This window comes from Hydractinia symbiolongicarpus, chromosome 13 (genome assembly GCF_029227915.1).
Source record: "Hydractinia symbiolongicarpus strain clone_291-10 chromosome 13, HSymV2.1, whole genome shotgun sequence".
In the NCBI taxonomy this organism is placed as follows: Eukaryota; Metazoa; Cnidaria; class Hydrozoa; order Anthoathecata; family Hydractiniidae; genus Hydractinia; species Hydractinia symbiolongicarpus.
The window spans coordinates 20,312,531-20,332,626 of NC_079887.1; the positions used below are offsets into that span (position 1 = coordinate 20,312,531).

Here is a 20,096-nt window from a genome sequence, read left to right on the forward strand (position 1 = left end):
TTAAAGCTGTATGCATGTGTACACAACAAAATTTCATTATGGTTTAAAATCTTGGTCAGAAACATGCTTCATATAAATGGCTTCATAGCTGCTGTTTTATTTCTTTAGCTAATGAGAATGTCAAAATTAGTTAAAAGAGAACATCTATTTGGCATTTCTCCTTGCTTGGCATCTATTAGTGCTGGCCGAAGAAAAATATACAAGATATGGTTAAACGAGAAGATCTCTGAGGAAGGATCAAAGAGGTTTGATTATTTTTACAATATGTTAAAGGAATTACATAAAATAATTTTTTATATGTTATAATTATAAAAGCTTCCATTTTTACCCATAATCAATAATCACTTCACCAAAAATACTTTTGCAATTTTTGGTTTCTACCTATAGACCTGATCTTAAAGGTTGCCAGGAGAGTAGTCTCATTGCCTGTAAAGGAACCCTAAAGGAACCCTACCCAGCTCTTGATTATTAATGGCTGCATATAATTACCCCAACACCCCACACTGTGCTAGTTCTTCAGATGTACTTTACAGCTTACAGTTTATGAGCATGACATTTATAAGCATCCATAGGCTTAAATGAATCGAATATTTTTAAGCGGCGATATAAGTGCTTTTTTAGATCGCGTTTTAAAAAATTAAGTGTTAATCTTCCATTCTAGGCGATTAATAATAAGAATCAATTGGTGGTGGGGTTTACTTCTGTTGAACCAATCTTGCTGGTGAAATCATTGTGCTTAAAATAGTGGTGTATATTGTGTTGTGTATAAATCAATTGGGTTTATTTGGTGTTGCGTTATTAGGAGAACTGTGAAGATAACCTACAGGTTAGTCATACACGTATTGCGAGTTTAACAAATGGTAGCAGAGGAATAAAATTGCAAAGTATCATAGAGAAATGTTGAAAAGTTGGGTACCCCCACCATCATTGAATACAGAGTCCAGTTACAAAGACTGGAAAAAAGAAGTTCAAATATGGCAACCACTCACAGAACTAAAGGCGAAAAAACAAGGGCCAGCTGTAATCATGGGTTTGAAAGGAAAAGCTAAAGAAGCAGTATTGGAATTGAAAATTGAACAAATCAGTGCCACAACTGGGGTAAAAGCTATTACTGACCGATTGGACAAAATTTACTTAAAGGATGAAAATCAAACTGCGAACCTGGCTTATGAAACCTTTGAAAAATGTAAACGACCCTCTGAGATGAGCATGAATGATTACCTTATAGAGTTTGAACGATTGTATATATCACAAAATTCGAGTTCACCGTATGGAACTTCCTGATGGAGTTTTGGCATACCAAGTTTTACAAAGCGCTAATCTTACACAGGAGCAGCAACAGTTGGCTAGAGCAGCTATAAATGAATTACGCTATGATTTAATGGTATTACAGTTAAAGAAAATATTTGGTGATACTGTGGCCTCATCTGTGTCAAATGATGCTGTAAAGATAGAGCCTGTTTTACAAGCAAGTGCAGATTCTACGGATCAGAATTACTTCACTAAAAGAGGTGGATATCAGTGTTCAAGGTTTAAAAGAGGAAGGGCTGCAGCATTAAATCAAAGATATGGATGGAGGAAAACCAGATCCAGTAACAGAGTAATGAATCCGCCTGGTGAATTTGGAAATATTTCAAAGTGCAATATTTGTCAGTCCATTTATCACTGGGCTGTGAATTCTCCCCATTCTTATGAGAATCAGGAGTCTGAAGATGTGAAAAAGGAAGAGAGTCGTTCAAAAGTTACAAGGTCGAATTTTTTTTTTAAATTAAAGAAAGTGAAATGCAATCCCTTGTTGGTGAAACTTTGTCATGTGCAGTTTTAGACTGTGGTTGTACCAAAACAGTCTGTGGTAAGAATTGATACCAATGTTTTATTGAAAATATTGATAGTGATAAACTACCAGAAGAGTATCCAGGTGGAACAAGATTTAAATTTGGAGATAGCGAAGCAGTTTGTTCCATAAAACGAGTAATCTTACCTGTAATCATTGGTTCAAAAGAGGTTAATCTAGAAACAGAAGTTGTACCCAATGAAATACCTTTGCTTTTGAGTCAAACATCAATGAGAAAAGCAGATGCAGTTTTAGATTTTAGCAACGATACTGTTAAAATGTTTGGAGAATGCCATCCTTTAAAATTTACCACCACAGGTCGCTGACAATGGAGGAGAATTTATCAATAAAATGTATGAAGAAATGTGTAAGCAATTTAATATAGAGTTTTCCACAACAGCAGCCGAAAGTCCTTGGTCAAATGGGCTATGTGAGCGGCACAATGGTTGCATTAAGGAAATGCTGATTAAGATTATAGAGAATACAAAATGTACACCTAATCGAGCACTTTTCTGGGCTATTAGTGCCAAGAATTCTTTATCAAACAACAATGGATTTTCACCAAACTATGACTTTACCAGCCATGAATGATACAGATTCAAGTAAAACTGTGGCCCATAACCTTGCTGTGATGCATTCATCACGAAGAGCATTCATAGCAGCAGAATCTTCTGAAAGAATACGTAGAGCATTGCAGCACATGTCCAGTGTTACAATGATGTGCACTATGTAACTGGAGATAAAGTCTTTTATAAAAGAAAAGACAGTGAAAAATGGCATGGATCAGGCACTGTAATTGGACAAGAAAATAAACAAGTACTTGTCAAGCATGGTGGAAGTTATGTGAGACGCAACATTTGTCAGTTGCAAAAGGTAAATCAAGTAGTACATTCACAGAAACCATCACAAGACTCTGAAAAGAGCCCAGAAGTTACAACTATGCAGTTGGACAACTGTGTTTCACCGGAAGACGAAATTTGTGACATAGTTGATCTTGAAAGTAATACTACGGAAGTACCAGTAACAGAAGCACCAGTAACTGAGGATGCGGCCATTGATAATTCACAAACCAATGGGACACCAATAGAGGAAATATCTAATGAAACATCAAAAAGTGAAACCACAGTTAATGAAAACCAGAATCATCTATAAGCTAACTCCAGACAGTGAGTGGATTAAAGGATTAGTTCACAGCAGAGCAGGTAAAGTGAGTAGAAAAGGAAAAGAAGGCAGGCAATATGACAGCTGTTTAAATGTGCAAAATGAAGACACAGGTGAAATTAATTGGTTAGATTTCAAAAGATGTATACTCACACATCTTTTGAAATCTAATGGCAACCGGTCGTTGAAGCCAATGACACTGAAGAAGTATTATTAGCGATAAAACCAACTATTGAAGACAAGGTCTTGAATGCAAAATTTAAAGAATTAACCAACTGGCAAGACAACAATGTTTTCTCCACTGTTGTAGACAGAAGTCAATCTACAATATCCACAAGATGGGTAATCACAACAAAAAAAATAGAGGGCATCAAAATTGTCAAAGCTCGTTTGGTCATAAGAGATTTTGAAGAAGAGGAGGTTCAAAATCTGACTAAAGACTCCCCAACGTTTTCAAAAGAAAGTCTGCGAATTGTACTCTCAATGTTAGCAACTAACAAATGGGAATGCCACACCTTAGATGTCAAAACAGCATTTCTTCAAGGTAACCCGATTGATAGAGAAGTAATTATAAAGCCCCCAAAGGAAACTAACGTAATAGGGGTTCTTTGGAAATTGAATAAAGTAGCCTTGCTGATGCTTCAAGAGCTTGGTATTTACGAGTAAAGGAACAGTTAATTGGTTTGGGAATGAAAATATCTTTATTTGATAAGGCTTTATTTTATTGGGTTCAAGATGACTGTTGTCAAGGATTGATCGTAATACATGTTGATGATTTTCTCTGGGGAGGATAAGAAGATTTTTAAGTAAAAGTCATTGCATCCATTAGAAAAATATTTCGGGTTGGGTCAGAGAATTGTAGTAATTTTAAGTATGTTGGAGTCAACATACAACAATTCAATAGTTCTATTGAGTATGACCAACGCAAATATGTGGCAAGCATGGAACAGGTTGAGATTCAAAGCACCAAAAACAAACATCAAGAACTCTCACATGAAGAGCAATCTAAGTTTCGATGTATTTGTGGTCAATTAAATTGGGTATTTTCTCAATCAAGGCCAGATATTTCTTTTGATGTTTGTCAGTTAAGCACAAAGTTAAACCGCGCAAATGTTGGTGATGTTATGAGAGCTAATAAATTGGTAAAGAAGTTGAAATTGGATCCTGATATTTGCCTAAAATTTTGGAAGTTGAAACCTCCATTACAATTAATCTTGTACGCTGGCGCCTCATTTGGAAATCTACATGACGGAAGCTCTCAAAGTGGAATTTTTGTTTTTCTTAAAGGTGTTGAGAACATCATGACACCTATCACATGTCAGTCAAAAAAGATTAAGAGAGTTGTGTGTAGCACACTTGCGGCAGAAACATTAGCACTTGTTAATGGTTTTGATGCATGTATATGGGTGAAAAATGTAATAATGGAAATTTTGAAGACAGATCTAGAAGGTATCTTGTGCTACACAGATAACAAATCTTTGTATGAAGCTGCATATTCAACAAAAGCTTTAGAAGATAAGCGATTAAGAGTTGACATGGCTTCTCTCAGACAGAGCATCAATCAAAAGGAAGTTATATTGAAGTGGACTCCCACCAAGCATCAGTTAGCAGATGTGTTAACAAAGCAAGAAGCAAATAGCACACTTCTACTGAATGTGCTACAAAATGGTCATGAAGAGTGTTAGTGACCAATCAAATGTTGTGTTTTCAAAATGTTTTATTATAAAGTTTTTTTTGAGATTTATTTTTCAGAATTCATTGCTGAAACACCACTTAGCACTTGGCATAGCACAACTAAGGACCCAAGAAAGAATAGTCTTCGGTAACTGTTTGATCAAGACTTGTATAGTAGAGGGAGGGCGTTGGTGAAAAGCCAATTTCTCCCCAGGACCACTATACTAAGCGAGTAGGAGTCGCTATAAGTTCCTCCCATAGTCGCATAAACTGAACAACGTGCAGAAAAAAAAATAGAGGGAGATTGTTAATCTTCCATTCTAGGCGATTACTAATAAGAATCAATTGGTGGTGGGGTTTACTTGTATTGAACCAATCTTGCTGGTGAAATCATTGTGTTTGGAATAGTGGTGTATATTGTGTTGTGTATAAATCAATTGGGTTTATTTTGTGTTGCGTTATTGGGAGAACTGTGAAGATAACCCACAGGTTAGTCATACACATATTGCAAGTTTAACATTAAGAACAAAGAACGGCGATAGAAAAGCTTTGTTAGATCGCATTTAAAAGTTTATGAACGTAAAGCGGCGATATAAATGCTTTTTTAGATTGCGTTTTAAAAAATTAAGAACGAAGAACGGCGAAAAAAAAAACTTCATTACATCGCATTTTAAAAGTTTAAGAACGAAGCGGCAATATAAATGCTTTTTTAGATTGCTTTTTAAAAAATTAAGAACAAAGAACGGCGTTGTAATGTTCACGAAAACTGGTTAAGAACCTCCGAAAAAATAATTACATTTTGAATATTTTCTTACAGCATGCCATAAAAATAAACTTATTTCATTTTTGCAACATTATTTCGGCTATCAGAGACAAGAAAGTTAAAACTGAGAGAGTCGCTAGTTCAGACACTCAGTTCTCGTGTTTGAGGTTCACGAGTTTAAACGTTCCCCACTTGTCTCTGACATAAAAAAATAATAACGCAGGAAAGTAAAGCTCGCAGGTCACAAAAAATACAAATTCTCGTCGAAAAACAAGTAGTTACTAATGAACAAGCCAATGGTAATTGATCTACGATGTTCCCAGGCCGCATCTACATAGTGGTTTACTTCGTTACATAGTGGCAAGATTTTTGCAAACCGGCTTTACTTTTCTAATTCGAACCCTGTTATATCTCACTGGAGTCCAATATGACAGCGTTATTAATGGTCATAACACAATGCCAAATATGAATAGACTATGCATGGTATATACATATTTTTTTACAAGAAACCAGTCTATAAGAAACATTGGACTCGGAAAGTATAAATCTTTAAGAAACTTTTAAGAAATTTGAGCAGGATGAGAAAAACTCCAACATTAAAGAAACTTATTTGATGTAACAGAAAAAGACATTTTCAGGCTTAAATAAGGAAAATTACGAAACATTTTAGGCTCAAATTATCGAAGAGAAGTTTGCCTAACATACCTATACTTTGCCGACCAATTACTCCAGCTCATCTATCAGAGATTTTGTTGTTTTGGGGGATAGCCAATTTCCCAACTATTATAAAGCTATGTGGCATTACTTAGTATTACTGGCATTTTTGACCATTGTCAGTATCAGAGTACATCTTTTCTACCAAACACAAATGGGATCCTCTTACACAATTATCACCGCATGCTTTTAGTTCATAGGAAAATAATATTCTTTACACTCACATAAAGTGGAAAGACTCCTCATTACTTTTCATTTCGCGGTTGGGCTCCCGGTCCCTGGTTTATTCTGCAAAGCGGTGAATTTGTGACCCGCAAATATATCAGTGCCATGCTCAATGTAACACACTACTAGGACGGTTGTTCTAACTGGTGTACTAATATTGTCAGTGTTAATAAGATCATAAGGCTATGAAATGTGACGGTTCTCTAGTGTGTTCAGTGTACTTTGTTGACACATTTAATTTATCTTGATATTATTTAACGTTAACAGTTTCTTATTGTTCTACAGAACTTTAACATGGGCTTTTTGTTGTTGCCGTTTTTACTACAGAGACTAGTGAAGCACAAGAAGAAACCAGTCTAGTGTAGCCTTAGGAAATTATTAGTTTTTGAGTGTTATAATTGACTACTCCGTTGCACAACGTACAAAACCTGTTATTTTTAGAAATAAATCATTTGACATTATTTTTTTTTATGTTTCGTTAGAAATGGCTGGTTTGTTCAAATTAATCCACAAAGTCTTTATCGCGTGTTTTAGTGACTATATTATGTAATATTAGCTGTGAGTGTTGGTGCAATAAAGTAGGGAAGTTTGTAGCAAATAGTCTATTTTTTCTTGTTGTTCTTTTTTACGATATGGGAAAATTTGGGTGTGTTGGGCCTCCTTCGTCAACCGTTTAGGCAAGTAATGTGTTGATACAAGTCATTGAAAAACGTACCTGACGCTCAGGGCGTGTATACATGTGTTCACCATATTTGCTGACGCTCATTGAGGTGCGCCTGACGCTCGGGCATCTCAATAAATAGCACTTGAATAGAAAACATGCGGCTGACGCTCAGGGCATGTCGATGCGCATGACGCTCAGGGCATCTCTCATATACCTGACGATAAATGTATGAATAAAACAAGGGTATTTTGCATGTGCCTGACGCTCAGGACAAGTAGTTGTAGATATGTGTACTGTAAGCATTACTGGAATAGGAAACATGCGCCTGACGCTCAGGGCATGTCGATGCACTTGACGCTCAAGGCATCTCAATTCTCTGATACTCCTGACGCTCAGATCGTGTTACTTGAACAGAAGAGTTGAGATTATAACTGGTATTACATTTTGAATAATTTTAGGCCAGGCCACCAATAATTTGTCCTTTTTAAAGAAAATTGTACAAATTAAAAAAGGCTGCTGAACATATAGCATTTTCAATTCATTTTTAGAGCTGCACTTACTCAAATAATAGAAAAAGCTGATAACATGGGAATCGCTGTAAAGTATAAACCAAGAACAGTTTTGGATCGAATAAGCAGAAATAAACCACATCAGGTATCTATTTGCATAAAATTGGGTTGAAGTTTGTCATCATATATATAACTGACTGTTTTTTGTTTTGTTTTCTTTGTACTTTTTACTATGTCTTGTTTCTTTAACAGTATTTTGATATATAATTAAAATATTGGCCAGAAATCCCCAGAAAATTTTAATGTTTCAAACGTCAATGTAACGAAATGTACACAAAATCTAGCAAAAGTTTGTATATACAGATAAACTGTAGCCATCACTGATTTGCAAATATTATGACCTTTTCGAACCAATCCACAAAATCTGATGATTATTATAACAAATTAAAAGCCACTCAATTGAAAAAGGAGGTGGAAAAATAAAGTGACACAAAATTTATCTTCCAAATCCAAAAATAATCTATAAAGAAGGTATAACCTTTGATAATGATTTTTTAGATTTACTGCCAAAGAAACTGCAGATTTTTAGTTATGTTAAAACTAACAAAGATTTTTTTGTAGAATGTTGTCATGGAAACAGGAAGGTTAAACTTTAAGCCATTTGATAAAGATCAGTTGTTGTAAGTATAATACATGATTTTTATATGCCTCAAAAAATGTTAAAAAAGTAAGATTTGATGCAGATGACGATCATTAAACATTTTCAGGTATATATATATATATATATATATATATATATATATATATATATATATATATATATATATATATATATATATATATATATATATATATATATATATATATATATATATATATATATATATATATATATATATATACGATGACGACTACCATGACGCTTGTTTGAAATTTTTGCTCTCTTTTATTACGATAACGACTACCTTGACGCTTGTTTGAAATTTTTGATCTCTTTTATTACGATGACGACTACCTTGACGCTTGTTTGAAATTTTTGATTTCTTTTATTACGATGACGACTACCTTGACGCTTGTTTGAAATTTTTGCTTTCTTTTATTACGATGACGACTACCTTGACGCTTGTTTGAAATTTTTGCTCTCTTTTATTACGATAACGACTACCTTGACGCTTGTTTGAAATTTTTGATTTCTTTTATTACGATGACGACTACCTTGACGCTTGTTTGAAATTTTTGCTCTCTTTTATTACGATGACGACTACCATGACGCTTGTTTGAAATTTTTGCTCTCTTTTATTACGATGACGACTACCTTGACGCTTGTTTGAAATTTTTGCTTTCTTTTATTACGATGACGACTACCATGACGCTTGTTTGAAATTTTTGATCTCTTTTATTACAATGACGACTACCTTGACGCTTGTTTGAAATTTTTGCTCTCTTTTATTACAATGACGACTACCATGACGCTTGTTTGAAATTTTTGATTTCTTTTATTACAATGACGACTACCATGACGCTTGTTTGAAATTTTTGATCTCTTTTATTACAATGACGACTACCATGACGCTTGTTTGAAATTTTTGATCTCTTTTATTACAATGACGACTACCATGACGCTTGTTTGAAATTTTTGATCTCTTTTATTACGATGACGACTACCATGACGCTTGTTTGAAATTTTTGCTCTCTTTTATTACGATGACGACTACCATGACGCTTGTTTGAAATTTTTGATTTCTTTTATTACAATGACGACTACCATGACGCTTGTTTGAAATTTTTGATTTCTTTTATTACGATGACGACTACCTTGACGCTTGTTTGAAATTTTTGCTCTCTTTTTTTACAATGACGACTACCATGACGCTTGTTTGAAATTTTTGATCTCTTTTATTACGATGATGACTACCTTGACGCTTGTTTGAAATTTTTGATCTCTTTTTTTACAATGACGACTACCATGACGCTTGTTTGAAATTTTTGCTCTCTTTTATTACGATGACGACTACCATGACGCTTGTTTGAAATTTTTGCTTTCTTTTATTACGATGACGACTACCTTGACGCTTGTTTGAAATTTTTACTTTCTTTTATTACGATGACGACTACCTTGACGCTTGTTTGAAATTTTTGATTTCTTTTATTACAATGACGACTACCTTGACGCTTGTTTGAAATTTTTGCTTTCTTTTATTACGATGACGACTACCTTGACGCTTGTTTGAAATTTTTGATCTCTTTTATTACAATGACGACTACCTTGACGCTTGTTTGAAATTTTTGCTTTTTTTTATTACGATGACGACTACCTTGACGCTTGTTTGAAATTTTTGATCTCTTTTATTACAATGACGACTACCTTGACGCTTGTTTGAAATTTTTGCTCTCTTTTATTACAATGACGACTACCATGACGCTTGTTTGAAATTTTTGATTTCTTTTATTACAATGACGACTACCATGACGCTTGTTTGAAATTTTTGATCTCTTTTATTACAATGACGACTACCATGACGCTTGTTTGAAATTTTTGATCTCTTTTATTACAATGACGACTACCATGACGCTTGTTTGAAATTTTTGATCTCTTTTATTACGATGACGACTACCATGACGCTTGTTTGAAATTTTTGCTCTCTTTTATTACGATGACGACTACCATGACGCTTGTTTGAAATTTTTGATTTCTTTTATTACAATGACGACTACCATGACGCTTGTTTGAAATTTTTGATTTCTTTTATTACGATGACGACTACCTTGACGCTTGTTTGAAATTTTTGCTCTCTTTTTTTACAATGACGACTACCATGACGCTTGTTTGAAATTTTTGATCTCTTTTATTACGATGACGACTACCTTGACGCTTGTTTGAAATTTTTGATCTCTTTTTTTACAATGACGACTACCATGACGCTTGTTTGAAATTTTTGCTCTCTTTTATTACGATGACGACTACCATGACGCTTGTTTGAAATTTTTGCTTTCTTTTATTACGATGACGACTACCTTGACGCTTGTTTGAAATTTTTACTTTCTTTTATTACGATGACGACTACCTTGACGCTTGTTTGAAATTTTTGATTTCTTTTATTACAATGACGACTACCTTGACGCTTGTTTGAAATTTTTGCTCTCTTTTATTACGATGACGACTACCATGACGCTTGTTTGAAATTTTTGCTCTCTTTTATTACGATGACGACTACCTTGACGCTTGTTTGAAATTTTTGCTTTCTTTTATTACGATGACGACTACCATGACGCTTGTTTGAAATTTTTGATCTCTTTTATTACAATGACGACTACCATGACGCTTGTTTGAAATTTTTGATCTCTTTTATTACGATGACGACTACCTTGACGCTTGTTTGAAATTTTTGATTTCTTTTATTACGATGACGACTACCTTGACGCTTGTTTGAAATTTTTGCTTTCTTTTATTACGATGACGACTACCTTGACGCTTGTTTGAAATTTTTGCTCTCTTTTATTACGATAACGACTACCTTGACGCTTGTTTGAAATTTTTGATTTCTTTTATTACGATGACGACTACCTTGACGCTTGTTTGAAATTTTTGCTCTCTTTTATTACGATGACGACTACCATGACGCTTGTTTGAAATTTTTGCTCTCTTTTATTACGATGACGACTACCTTGACGCTTGTTTGAAATTTTTGCTTTCTTTTATTACGATGACGACTACCATGACGCTTGTTTGAAATTTTTGATCTCTTTTATTACAATGACGACTACCTTGACGCTTGTTTGAAATTTTTGCTCTCTTTTATTACAATGACGACTACCATGACGCTTGTTTGAAATTTTTGATTTCTTTTATTACAATGACGACTACCATGACGCTTGTTTGAAATTTTTGATCTCTTTTATTACAATGACGACTACCATGACGCTTGTTTGAAATTTTTGATCTCTTTTATTACAATGACGACTACCATGACGCTTGTTTGAAATTTTTGATCTCTTTTATTACGATGACGACTACCATGACGCTTGTTTGAAATTTTTGCTCTCTTTTATTACGATGACGACTACCATGACGCTTGTTTGAAATTTTTGATTTCTTTTATTACAATGACGACTACCATGACGCTTGTTTGAAATTTTTGATTTCTTTTATTACGATGACGACTACCTTGACGCTTGTTTGAAATTTTTGCTCTCTTTTTTTACAATGACGACTACCATGACGCTTGTTTGAAATTTTTGATCTCTTTTATTACGATGACGACTACCTTGACGCTTGTTTGAAATTTTTGATCTCTTTTTTTACAATGACGACTACCATGACGCTTGTTTGAAATTTTTGATCTCTTTTATTACAATGACGACTACCATGACGCTTGTTTGAAATTTTTGATCTCTTTTATTACGATGACGGCTACCTTGACGCTTGTTTGAAATTTTTGATCTCTTTTTTTACAATGACGACTACCTTGACGCTTGTTTGAAATTTTTGCTCTCTTTTATTACGATGACGACTACCTTGACGCTTGTTTGAAATTTTTGCTTTCTTTTATTACGATGACGACTACCATGACGCTTGTTTGAAATTTTTGATCTCTTTTATTACAATGACGACTACCTTGACGCTTGTTTGAAATTTTTGATCTCTTTTTTTACAATGACGACTACCATGACGCTTGTTTGAAATTTTTGATCACTTTGAAAAGCAAAGGCTCTTGCTTGATTGCTAATTATCAAGGTGGTCAGACCTCCTACAACTTTTTAAATTGCTTATATTGGCATGCATTGTGTTAAATTAATTTTATTTACATTGTTACATTTTAAAAAAAATCATTCAGTAATCATGTATTGTGTGATATAAACATTTCTTCACGACAGAGTGGGTTAATAGTAGAAATAAATTGTACATAACTGTTGAAAGATAGTTGAAATAAACCGACGTCTGCCATTTCAAAAAATTAAAGGCTTGATTAAGTTGAATTTCCACTCAGCAGCAAATCGGAACGGAAAAAGAAAATACTTAAGTTGGCCATCTGCTAATTATTCTTTGTTCTTATAAGTTCTCTCGTTCAAAAATTTAAGTGGCTACCCTGGTAATCCATGTCCATGCTTGTTGAATATTAGATTTATTGAGTCTCGGTAAAACAATATTCATCTTAGTATTGCATTAACCTTGGGTTGAAAAATTGATATTCAAAGAATAGACATACAACATCTGATTAATATACTACTGGATGGATTTTAAGTCAAACTAATCAGTGATGTGACAACTATGTTTTTTTAAGGAACGGTTTAACGGTTTGACATGTTGTCTAATACTTTCGTCTACATAGGTGCTGTAATTTTTATTATTTTCTTTATTAGGGTATCGTCTAGATTGGATAAAAAAGACTTTTTATTTGCATTAGATCAAATTCATGTATGGTAAAACGTTTAAATTTTTATTCTATAATGTATCAACACAGATTCAGGCGTTAATACGAGCACTTTTTACATTTCCAAAATTAAAAACAACAAAGCATAAAATCTTAAAACTATCTATAAAAGTTAGCCAACACACGCTATCTATAAAAGTTAGCCAACACACGCTATCTATAAAAGTTAGCCAACACACACTATCTATCAAAGTTAGCCAACACACGCTATCTATAAAAGTTAGCCAACACACGCTATCTATAAAAGTTAGCCAACACACGCTATCTATAAAAGTTAGCCAATACACGCTATCTATAAACCTTACCCAACACACTAGTAACTTAAAGCATTTTAAGGCCAACGTTAAAGGCACGGTAAGCCGAAAAAAGTTGCCTTGTGAAGATACAACCTCTTGACATTATAAAGTATGCCGTTTTTTGAGGATGTGAAACTAAAGTCTCTCACAAAAACAAAAGCGACAAACAGAAATTTTGTAGACACGAGTGTATTAGTCGAAACTAATTACAGGCTTAATTTTCTGACTAACTTTCCGCATATTTATAACATAAACAGTATATCTTTGAAACTTTAAACTTTGTCTAGATCGCTGGAATATTTGGAATAATAGCATTGCAAAGGCCATATATTTGCGTTTTTCGATTAACTTACAATAAAATAAATTCCACCTTTACGTTCTTTTTTAAGCTTTGCTTAAACTGTTTTGTCCGTCGCCAACAGGCCGCCATTTTGTATATTTGTGCCTTGATTTTGAGCCTCTTCGTAGTCACATCTGCTTTAATTAAAATGCTACCTTACATTTTATTTTCAATATCATGCGTTTGGCCAACCATCACGAGTTGGTGATCAAAGGAATTTTTCTGCGTAAACCAAACATTCATACTTTTCTTCGCAGTATAACTGAATAAATTATATCCGATCGTTATTCATTTAAGCATGTAGATAAATATTTTTCTCTTCTCTAAACTGACTGCTTATTGATTAAATTACTCCGTCAATATTTTCATTGACTATCAAAAGTTCTGAATAATTACTTTTCTATATGTAGGATCCGATGAACTTTGGGGCGATAATACGTTCAGCGTATTATTTTGGAGTTGATAAGATCATCGTCGGTAACAGAAATTCGTTAGTATTTACTCCCTAAATAATTACGTATGTTTGAGAGGTAGCTAAAATTAGTGAGCGAGCTATGTGTTTAGTAAAAGAGTTGTTACTTAAAATTCATTCCACAGAAAAGATAATTGTATACGTTTCATGAAATCTAATTAAAATAGCATTTTACCTGTTTTCGCCTAGTTCAAGGCTCTTTAAGGCGCCAAAGTAAAAGAAAATATTATTTGAAATCATATATTGAATTTATTGCTTGTTAGATAAATGTTGAGAGTTTGATTTTAAAAAAAAATCATGAGGTGTTGAAATGGCTAAAACGGAAATATCATAGTTTTAGTGTAAAAAAGGGCGAAAGAGGGCTTGTCTTAAAAGTAAAAAGAAGGACGCATCCCCCGTGAAGTATTTTGATATATAAATATAAAAGTTAACAATTTCAGTACATCATCATATAATTCATACATGAAATTGTTAAAGAACAATATAGAACAGTGTCTTTCAAAAAGGGTGTGGTGCACCATCGCGAAGTATTGGGATTATGCTATATCATATTTCTGATTCAAAATTGATAAAAACTCAGCCACTAAGAGTTTCATCATCATTAGGTTGTGCTTTTTTACTATTTTGCGAAAATAATTTCATGCGAAAGTTTTTTGATAGACACAATTCGCGAAAATTTATTTGTGCTAATACTAAAAATATTAAACATATTAAAAATTTTTAGGGATGGTTGTTTTAAAAACCTGGCAGTACTGTAAACTGTTTTCTGGTAATACGTCAACTAAATATTGTTTATCTTGACTGCATACCTCTCTGTGTTCTAGTTGTGGCTTGACACCTACTGTCAGTAAAGCTAGTGCTGGTGCTATGGAATGGGCTCAAGTGTATGGCGTCGATTCTATGGAGAAGTTTCTTAAGGTAATAGTCTTTAAGCATGTAATCACAATGGTTTAAGTCTCTTTTTATACAATTGTATTTTGAATAATATTGTCCTATGTAGCGTAAACTTGATAACAGATACAGCGAAATGCTGAACAATGTTGCCGCATGTTGCTCTTTCCACTTTCAGCAGTCGGTCAAACTTAACTGGGATGTAATAGGGACATCGAAACCAAGTGGAAGCCACCGCGACGTAGTTTATACATGCGATAGTTTGAAAATTAATAAACCCTGCATATTGGTATTAGGTAAGTCCTTTATGTGTCTACAAAACATAGTCACAAGAACCAGAGAGGCGCGGCCCGATATGGCCGCTTTTGCCAGTGAATACCAAAAAAATGAACTTTGTAATTTAGGGGCAACAAAGTAGGCGAAAATGGTTGACAACGGAGAATAATTTTTCTTTTAGCCAGTTTGGAGGAAAAGCAAACAATGAGAAAAAACCCGTAAATATTTACCTATCGGTAGTCATTTATGCCTTACTGCATGTGCAAAACTTCTGTGCCTGGACTGAGATTAGTTACCTAGCTCGTCTTTTGTCGTGCACTGTAGCTTTTTAGTTCTGTGGTCAATGATGATGGAAATTTTTTTCAATTTTTTTTTCAAAAATACTGTTAATGTGGACCTCTTATTTGTTTGCACTTCAAACTGGGTCCCATAAGCGCTGGAATGTCTCATCGATGCGCTTGTCTCTGGTTCGCGTGGCTATGTACAAACGTACAACAACATCCTTCAAAAATAAAATGCATATGTTTTTATGATTTTTTAATTGTTGTAATAGAATAATTGATTTCCGCCGATCGCTACGCGAGGTGGAATCTTTAAGATCGCCTTGAGGGATACAGAGAGAGACAGCGCAGCTAGGCTGGATACACGAGGTTGTGATATTTAGGCTTTAGGCTAAAATATTTGCGCGAACCGTCATTGTTATTATCTGAAAAGCCCATAGGAAAGCTTCGTTTTGTTTACAACTAATAAGAGTACAGATTGTTAATAATCTGATCTTCGCGATTTTCTAGTATTCTACATTTCTTGGTCAAAGCTTTGGACTATGACCAAAAGCACTTTGAATTCTGGCTGTGCGCATCGTGTACTTTGGCTGTGCATGTGAGGGAATTTATTTTAGGGTTGGCTTGCTGGTGGGAACTCCAGAGTAGTTTATATTATAGTATACTTGATATAAGGTAAGAATTATTGTATTTTGATTAGCTAGCTGGTGTCTTAGCTGATCTGCACATGCCTTTTGTCTAGTCACCAAGCTAGTTAACTTTAGAATAGTTAAAGCTAGCTAGCAACCAGAAAAGCAAATTTTTAGTTTGGTTAATACTCAGCCAACTGGACGCAGGTACCCCTTTATTCTTTAGTTTTGCAAGGGTTTTAATTACCTATTTCGGTAACTTTAGAATTTTTTATCTGAAAGCTTGGGCACTTTGTTGAACTGGCTTGGTAAATTCACTAACCAACCAGCAGAAGCATTTACAAAATATTTTTTCAGGCTTCGATTGGATAAAATACACTCAATCATAGTGCCGTGTTTTTCCTGCGCGCGCAGAAATGGAGGTAACTTTTGCGCTTAGTTTGTTTACATTTTTACCTCCATTTCTGCGTCGTTGACACTGCAATTGGCCGAGGCGAATGCCCAGGTGTTAAAAATTCTCGATTTACGTTGGCATGTATTCGCCGACATGGTTTGTATTGCAGGTGGACGTGACTTAATTTACATACATAAGTTTTGTTCTCATTTTCTTATAAATTTCTCTTTAAAGGTAACTGCAATTTGTGTATGGGAGCATACAATCACAAACAAAGTATATATTGCCCACATGAAACCGAGTTTTCCAACTTACATCAGGCAAAGGGTAGTTCATGTTGGGAGTTTTTTGCCAACAAGAAATAAATGAAATTAGAAAGGCTGATGTTTGAACACCTTCATAGATTATATATAAGAACAAAATTATGAGTGTACAACGCTAAAAAAGCATAAAAAGTAAAAAGTTATTATAAAAAAAAGCTGACCCTATTAAAATTAAAGCAGGTTTAAACTTGGAAGAAAATAGGTTTTTTCGTCGTCTGTCTGGTGATATTACACTGAAGTTGTGTTTCACCGATGTTGTACAAATTTTTAAAGAAGTATAATCAAATATTTTCACAATTAATAATAATTTTTGTATTAGTCTTTCTTACATGTGTTGTGAACATTGTGAATAAAATCATGTATACATACTATACCTGTCTCGTATATACGTTTTCTGTCCTGATGGTTTTAAAATTGAATGGAGGGATAAATGAGGGATAAATATGTGGTGTATGGACAATTGTATCATTGTTCTTCTTTTTCTAAATGTTTTTTCTTTATTAGATTAGCCCTTATCAAAACATCCACTGTCGGCATTTTCAAACTGAGCGAGAGAGTTAGAGTAACGCCTAAATACTGAAACATTCAGAAGTTCATTGTTACATAGAAGAATTTGTATATCTATATTATAATGCCCGTATACGTCTGTTTGTCCGTCCGTCTGTCTGTCACCCAAAAAGGTAGCTTATCTGCGACGGGCGAACCCTGGATTTTTCCACGGGCTAACGACTAGTATCAAAAAATGTCCACAATTTTCTAGATCAATTTCAAAGACATCAATTAAAGCTTTTATTTTTTAGAGAATACTATATGTAAAATATTTTATTTTTTTATATATAGACATTCTTTTTTATAAGAACATGAATATGGTAAAAAGCCCTTGCAATGTTTTTAACGTTTTTGAAATGCAGCCTATAAATATTCTTGGGATGTAATTTAATTTACTATAAATTACGAATAAGCGCCTGGGCAGGGAGTTTATTTCACCTATTAAAAGGAGCGCTTAATTGGCAGAGCGGACAAATATGTAGTAGTGCTTATTCAGCAGGGGAGGTTATTCTGTAATTTATGGTATTAACCTAATTTGATGATAATTGCTACAAAGTGTAGCACTTGGATTTTTTATATTTTTTATATTTTTATTAAAAAAATTTGTAGTCAAGCTTCACAAAGCCTTAAAATAATCTTCACATGTTCTTAAATTTTGAGACTTATGTTCTTATATACTTTGTTTTGTCCTCAGAACAAAAGATATTTACGCTGGGCTTACTTTTTTTTTCTTTTTTTTTTAAAACTTGTTAAACTGCGGTGCAGATAACATGCATTGCGTTTTTGTTCTCTGAGGATAATCTCACACTATATGACATATTTTAATCCCATACTTATTATTTCTGCTGATGGCGGAAATCTTCAAGCCATCGGGCTTCTTGTTTTTATATTTTAATCTGTTTTAACCTTCATTAGCACTACATAAATATCCTGCGATTATATTAGTTAAGGACGTGCGCGAAAATCGGCGAAACAAGAGAGTTTATAAAATTAAATTATAGTAGACGTATGTCAACGAGTGTTGTTTTGGATGATGACTTTTAGGTAACGAAGGATTCGGATTAAGTTCAAGCATAGCTGATATATGTACCAAAATGGTTACCATACCTCCTGGTAATGACACGTTACCTCATGACGTCGATTCATTAAATGTATCTGTGGCAGCAGGTAGGATGCGTTTTGTATATATTTCATTAGTTTGAGATAATTATTTTTTATTATCACGTTCTTCGACTATTTCAGGAGTTTTTTGGTTGTTTTAAATACTCTGTGTACTATCTTTTGTTTTATTGCCTCATTAGCGCCACTCCGTGGAACGACGGTTATTACTCATCTTGCAACAACCTTGTGTACACGAAAAAAAATTTAAATATGGAAACAAACCGCACAAAAATTGTTTACAAGTAGGGGCAGCGCCACAATTTCTTAGGCATAGTGGGAGATTTGGAGATTTTAGTGACAATCAACGACCGAAGCGAGTTGCCGAAACAGCAGGGGTCCAGGCGTTGTAAGCCCCCTGCCCGCATTTTTAGAGTCTTAAAACACATAAAACGGCTATTTCGGCCCTGCTTATTACGTACTGATTTTGTTGGTATGCGTCACTGCATAAAAAATCGCATTATTTAGTGAGACAACCATGTAGTTGCTCTGGTTGGATAACATCTCATGCAAACATGTGATCGTCTTGCTGAGACACGAAACTAAATCTGATTAACTTTATTTACTAGACATGATAATATAAACATAACAGTTTTAAGAACTGAAACGTGATCTGAAAGGGATTTTCTTAGAAAGAAAAGTTCAAGTGGGCTTGCGACACTTGTTATGTTATTTTTTTATTTATCTGTTGTTAAGAACTATGTACAGCAGGGTTGGAAGTACTTATCTACATTAGTCAACCCTAGAACCTGATTACTGTAAAACCTGTACATAGCGAAGTTGAAATAGCAGACAATTTTCTGCTTCATTAAATTCCATCTGAAATTGTTAATTGATGCAACAGATTTTTTTAAATTTGGACTTGAGATTAGTTACCTATTTTACTTTCTTAATTGTATCGCGTTATATACAAGGAGGACGTTTTCAGAGCATGTAGTACACTAATTTATTTAAACTCCCTCAATAGTCATCTCCATTTCTTAAGCCTTCTTTCTAAGTTTTTGCGATACACCTGCACCACATACCCCGGATATTTATAATAGGAATCTTACGTAATGCGAAAGTCACGACAAAGACCACTGACACGATGTGTCCCATCAATTGACTGCAACTGCGCATGCGTATCGCGATGATTCTCCTTATTACCAATGTCTTTTCAAACTACGTGAAAGTAAAATATAGATTTTTGTCTCTCTTAACTGTAATTTGTTTTCGTTGTAGGGATTTTGTTGCATTCGTTGTTGAAGTGTTGGCGATAGTGATGGGCGAAGAAAACGTAGCAACAATACGACGACGTGTCAGGAAAAAGCATGGTACTGTATTGTTCAAGTAAAGTAACATACAACATGGAAACGTGATGACTGAAGAAAGAATACACGTAAAATCATAAACAACGCAGTATTGAGAAAATGTATTTGTTAAGAAAAGCCTTATAGAATTTTATATTTATACAGATGCAGGATGCAGAAGAAAACAAAATTTGCTTTTTAATTAACCATGCTTCATGTGTT

At 34.1% G+C, this 20,096-nt stretch overlaps 1 protein-coding gene across 6 annotated transcripts; it reads left to right on the forward strand.

Annotated features, from left to right (window-relative positions):
• Positions 1 to 109: 109 nt before the first annotated feature.
• Positions 110 to 20,080, forward strand: LOC130623978 (rRNA methyltransferase 1, mitochondrial-like). Of its 6 annotated transcripts, none has more exons than XM_057439530.1 (9): positions 110 to 245; positions 7,584 to 7,689; positions 8,166 to 8,224; positions 12,906 to 12,960; positions 14,023 to 14,102; positions 14,909 to 15,002; positions 15,085 to 15,271; positions 18,472 to 18,594; positions 19,807 to 20,080. In XM_057439530.1, the coding sequence occupies exons 1-9, from the start codon at positions 112 to 114 to the stop codon at positions 19,842 to 19,844; spliced, it is 876 nt and encodes a 291-aa protein (XP_057295513.1). In that variant the 5' UTR covers positions 110 to 111; the 3' UTR covers positions 19,845 to 20,080. The 6 variants fall into 6 exon arrangements, with proteins under 6 accessions (XP_057295513.1, XP_057295514.1, XP_057295515.1 ...); XM_057439531.1 differs by having other exon boundaries at positions 15,154 to 15,271; XM_057439532.1 differs by having other exon boundaries at positions 15,157 to 15,271.
• The last annotated feature ends 16 nt before the right edge of the window (positions 20,081 to 20,096 follow it).

What these genes read in the sequence shown, in the direction of transcription:
- LOC130623978 (XM_057439530.1), top strand. Translation starts at nt 112, where the DNA reads ATGAGAATGTCAAAATTAGTTAAAAGAGAACATCTATTTGGCATTTCT. An exon ending in ATCGTCGGTAACAGAAATTC is followed by an intron (nt 14,103 to 14,908) that starts GTTAGTATTTAC and finishes TCTGTGTTCTAG; the next exon opens with TTGTGGCTTGACACCTACTG. An exon ending in AAATGTATCTGTGGCAGCAG is followed by an intron (nt 18,595 to 19,806) that starts GTAGGATGCGTT and finishes TTTTCGTTGTAG; the next exon opens with GGATTTTGTTGCATTCGTTG.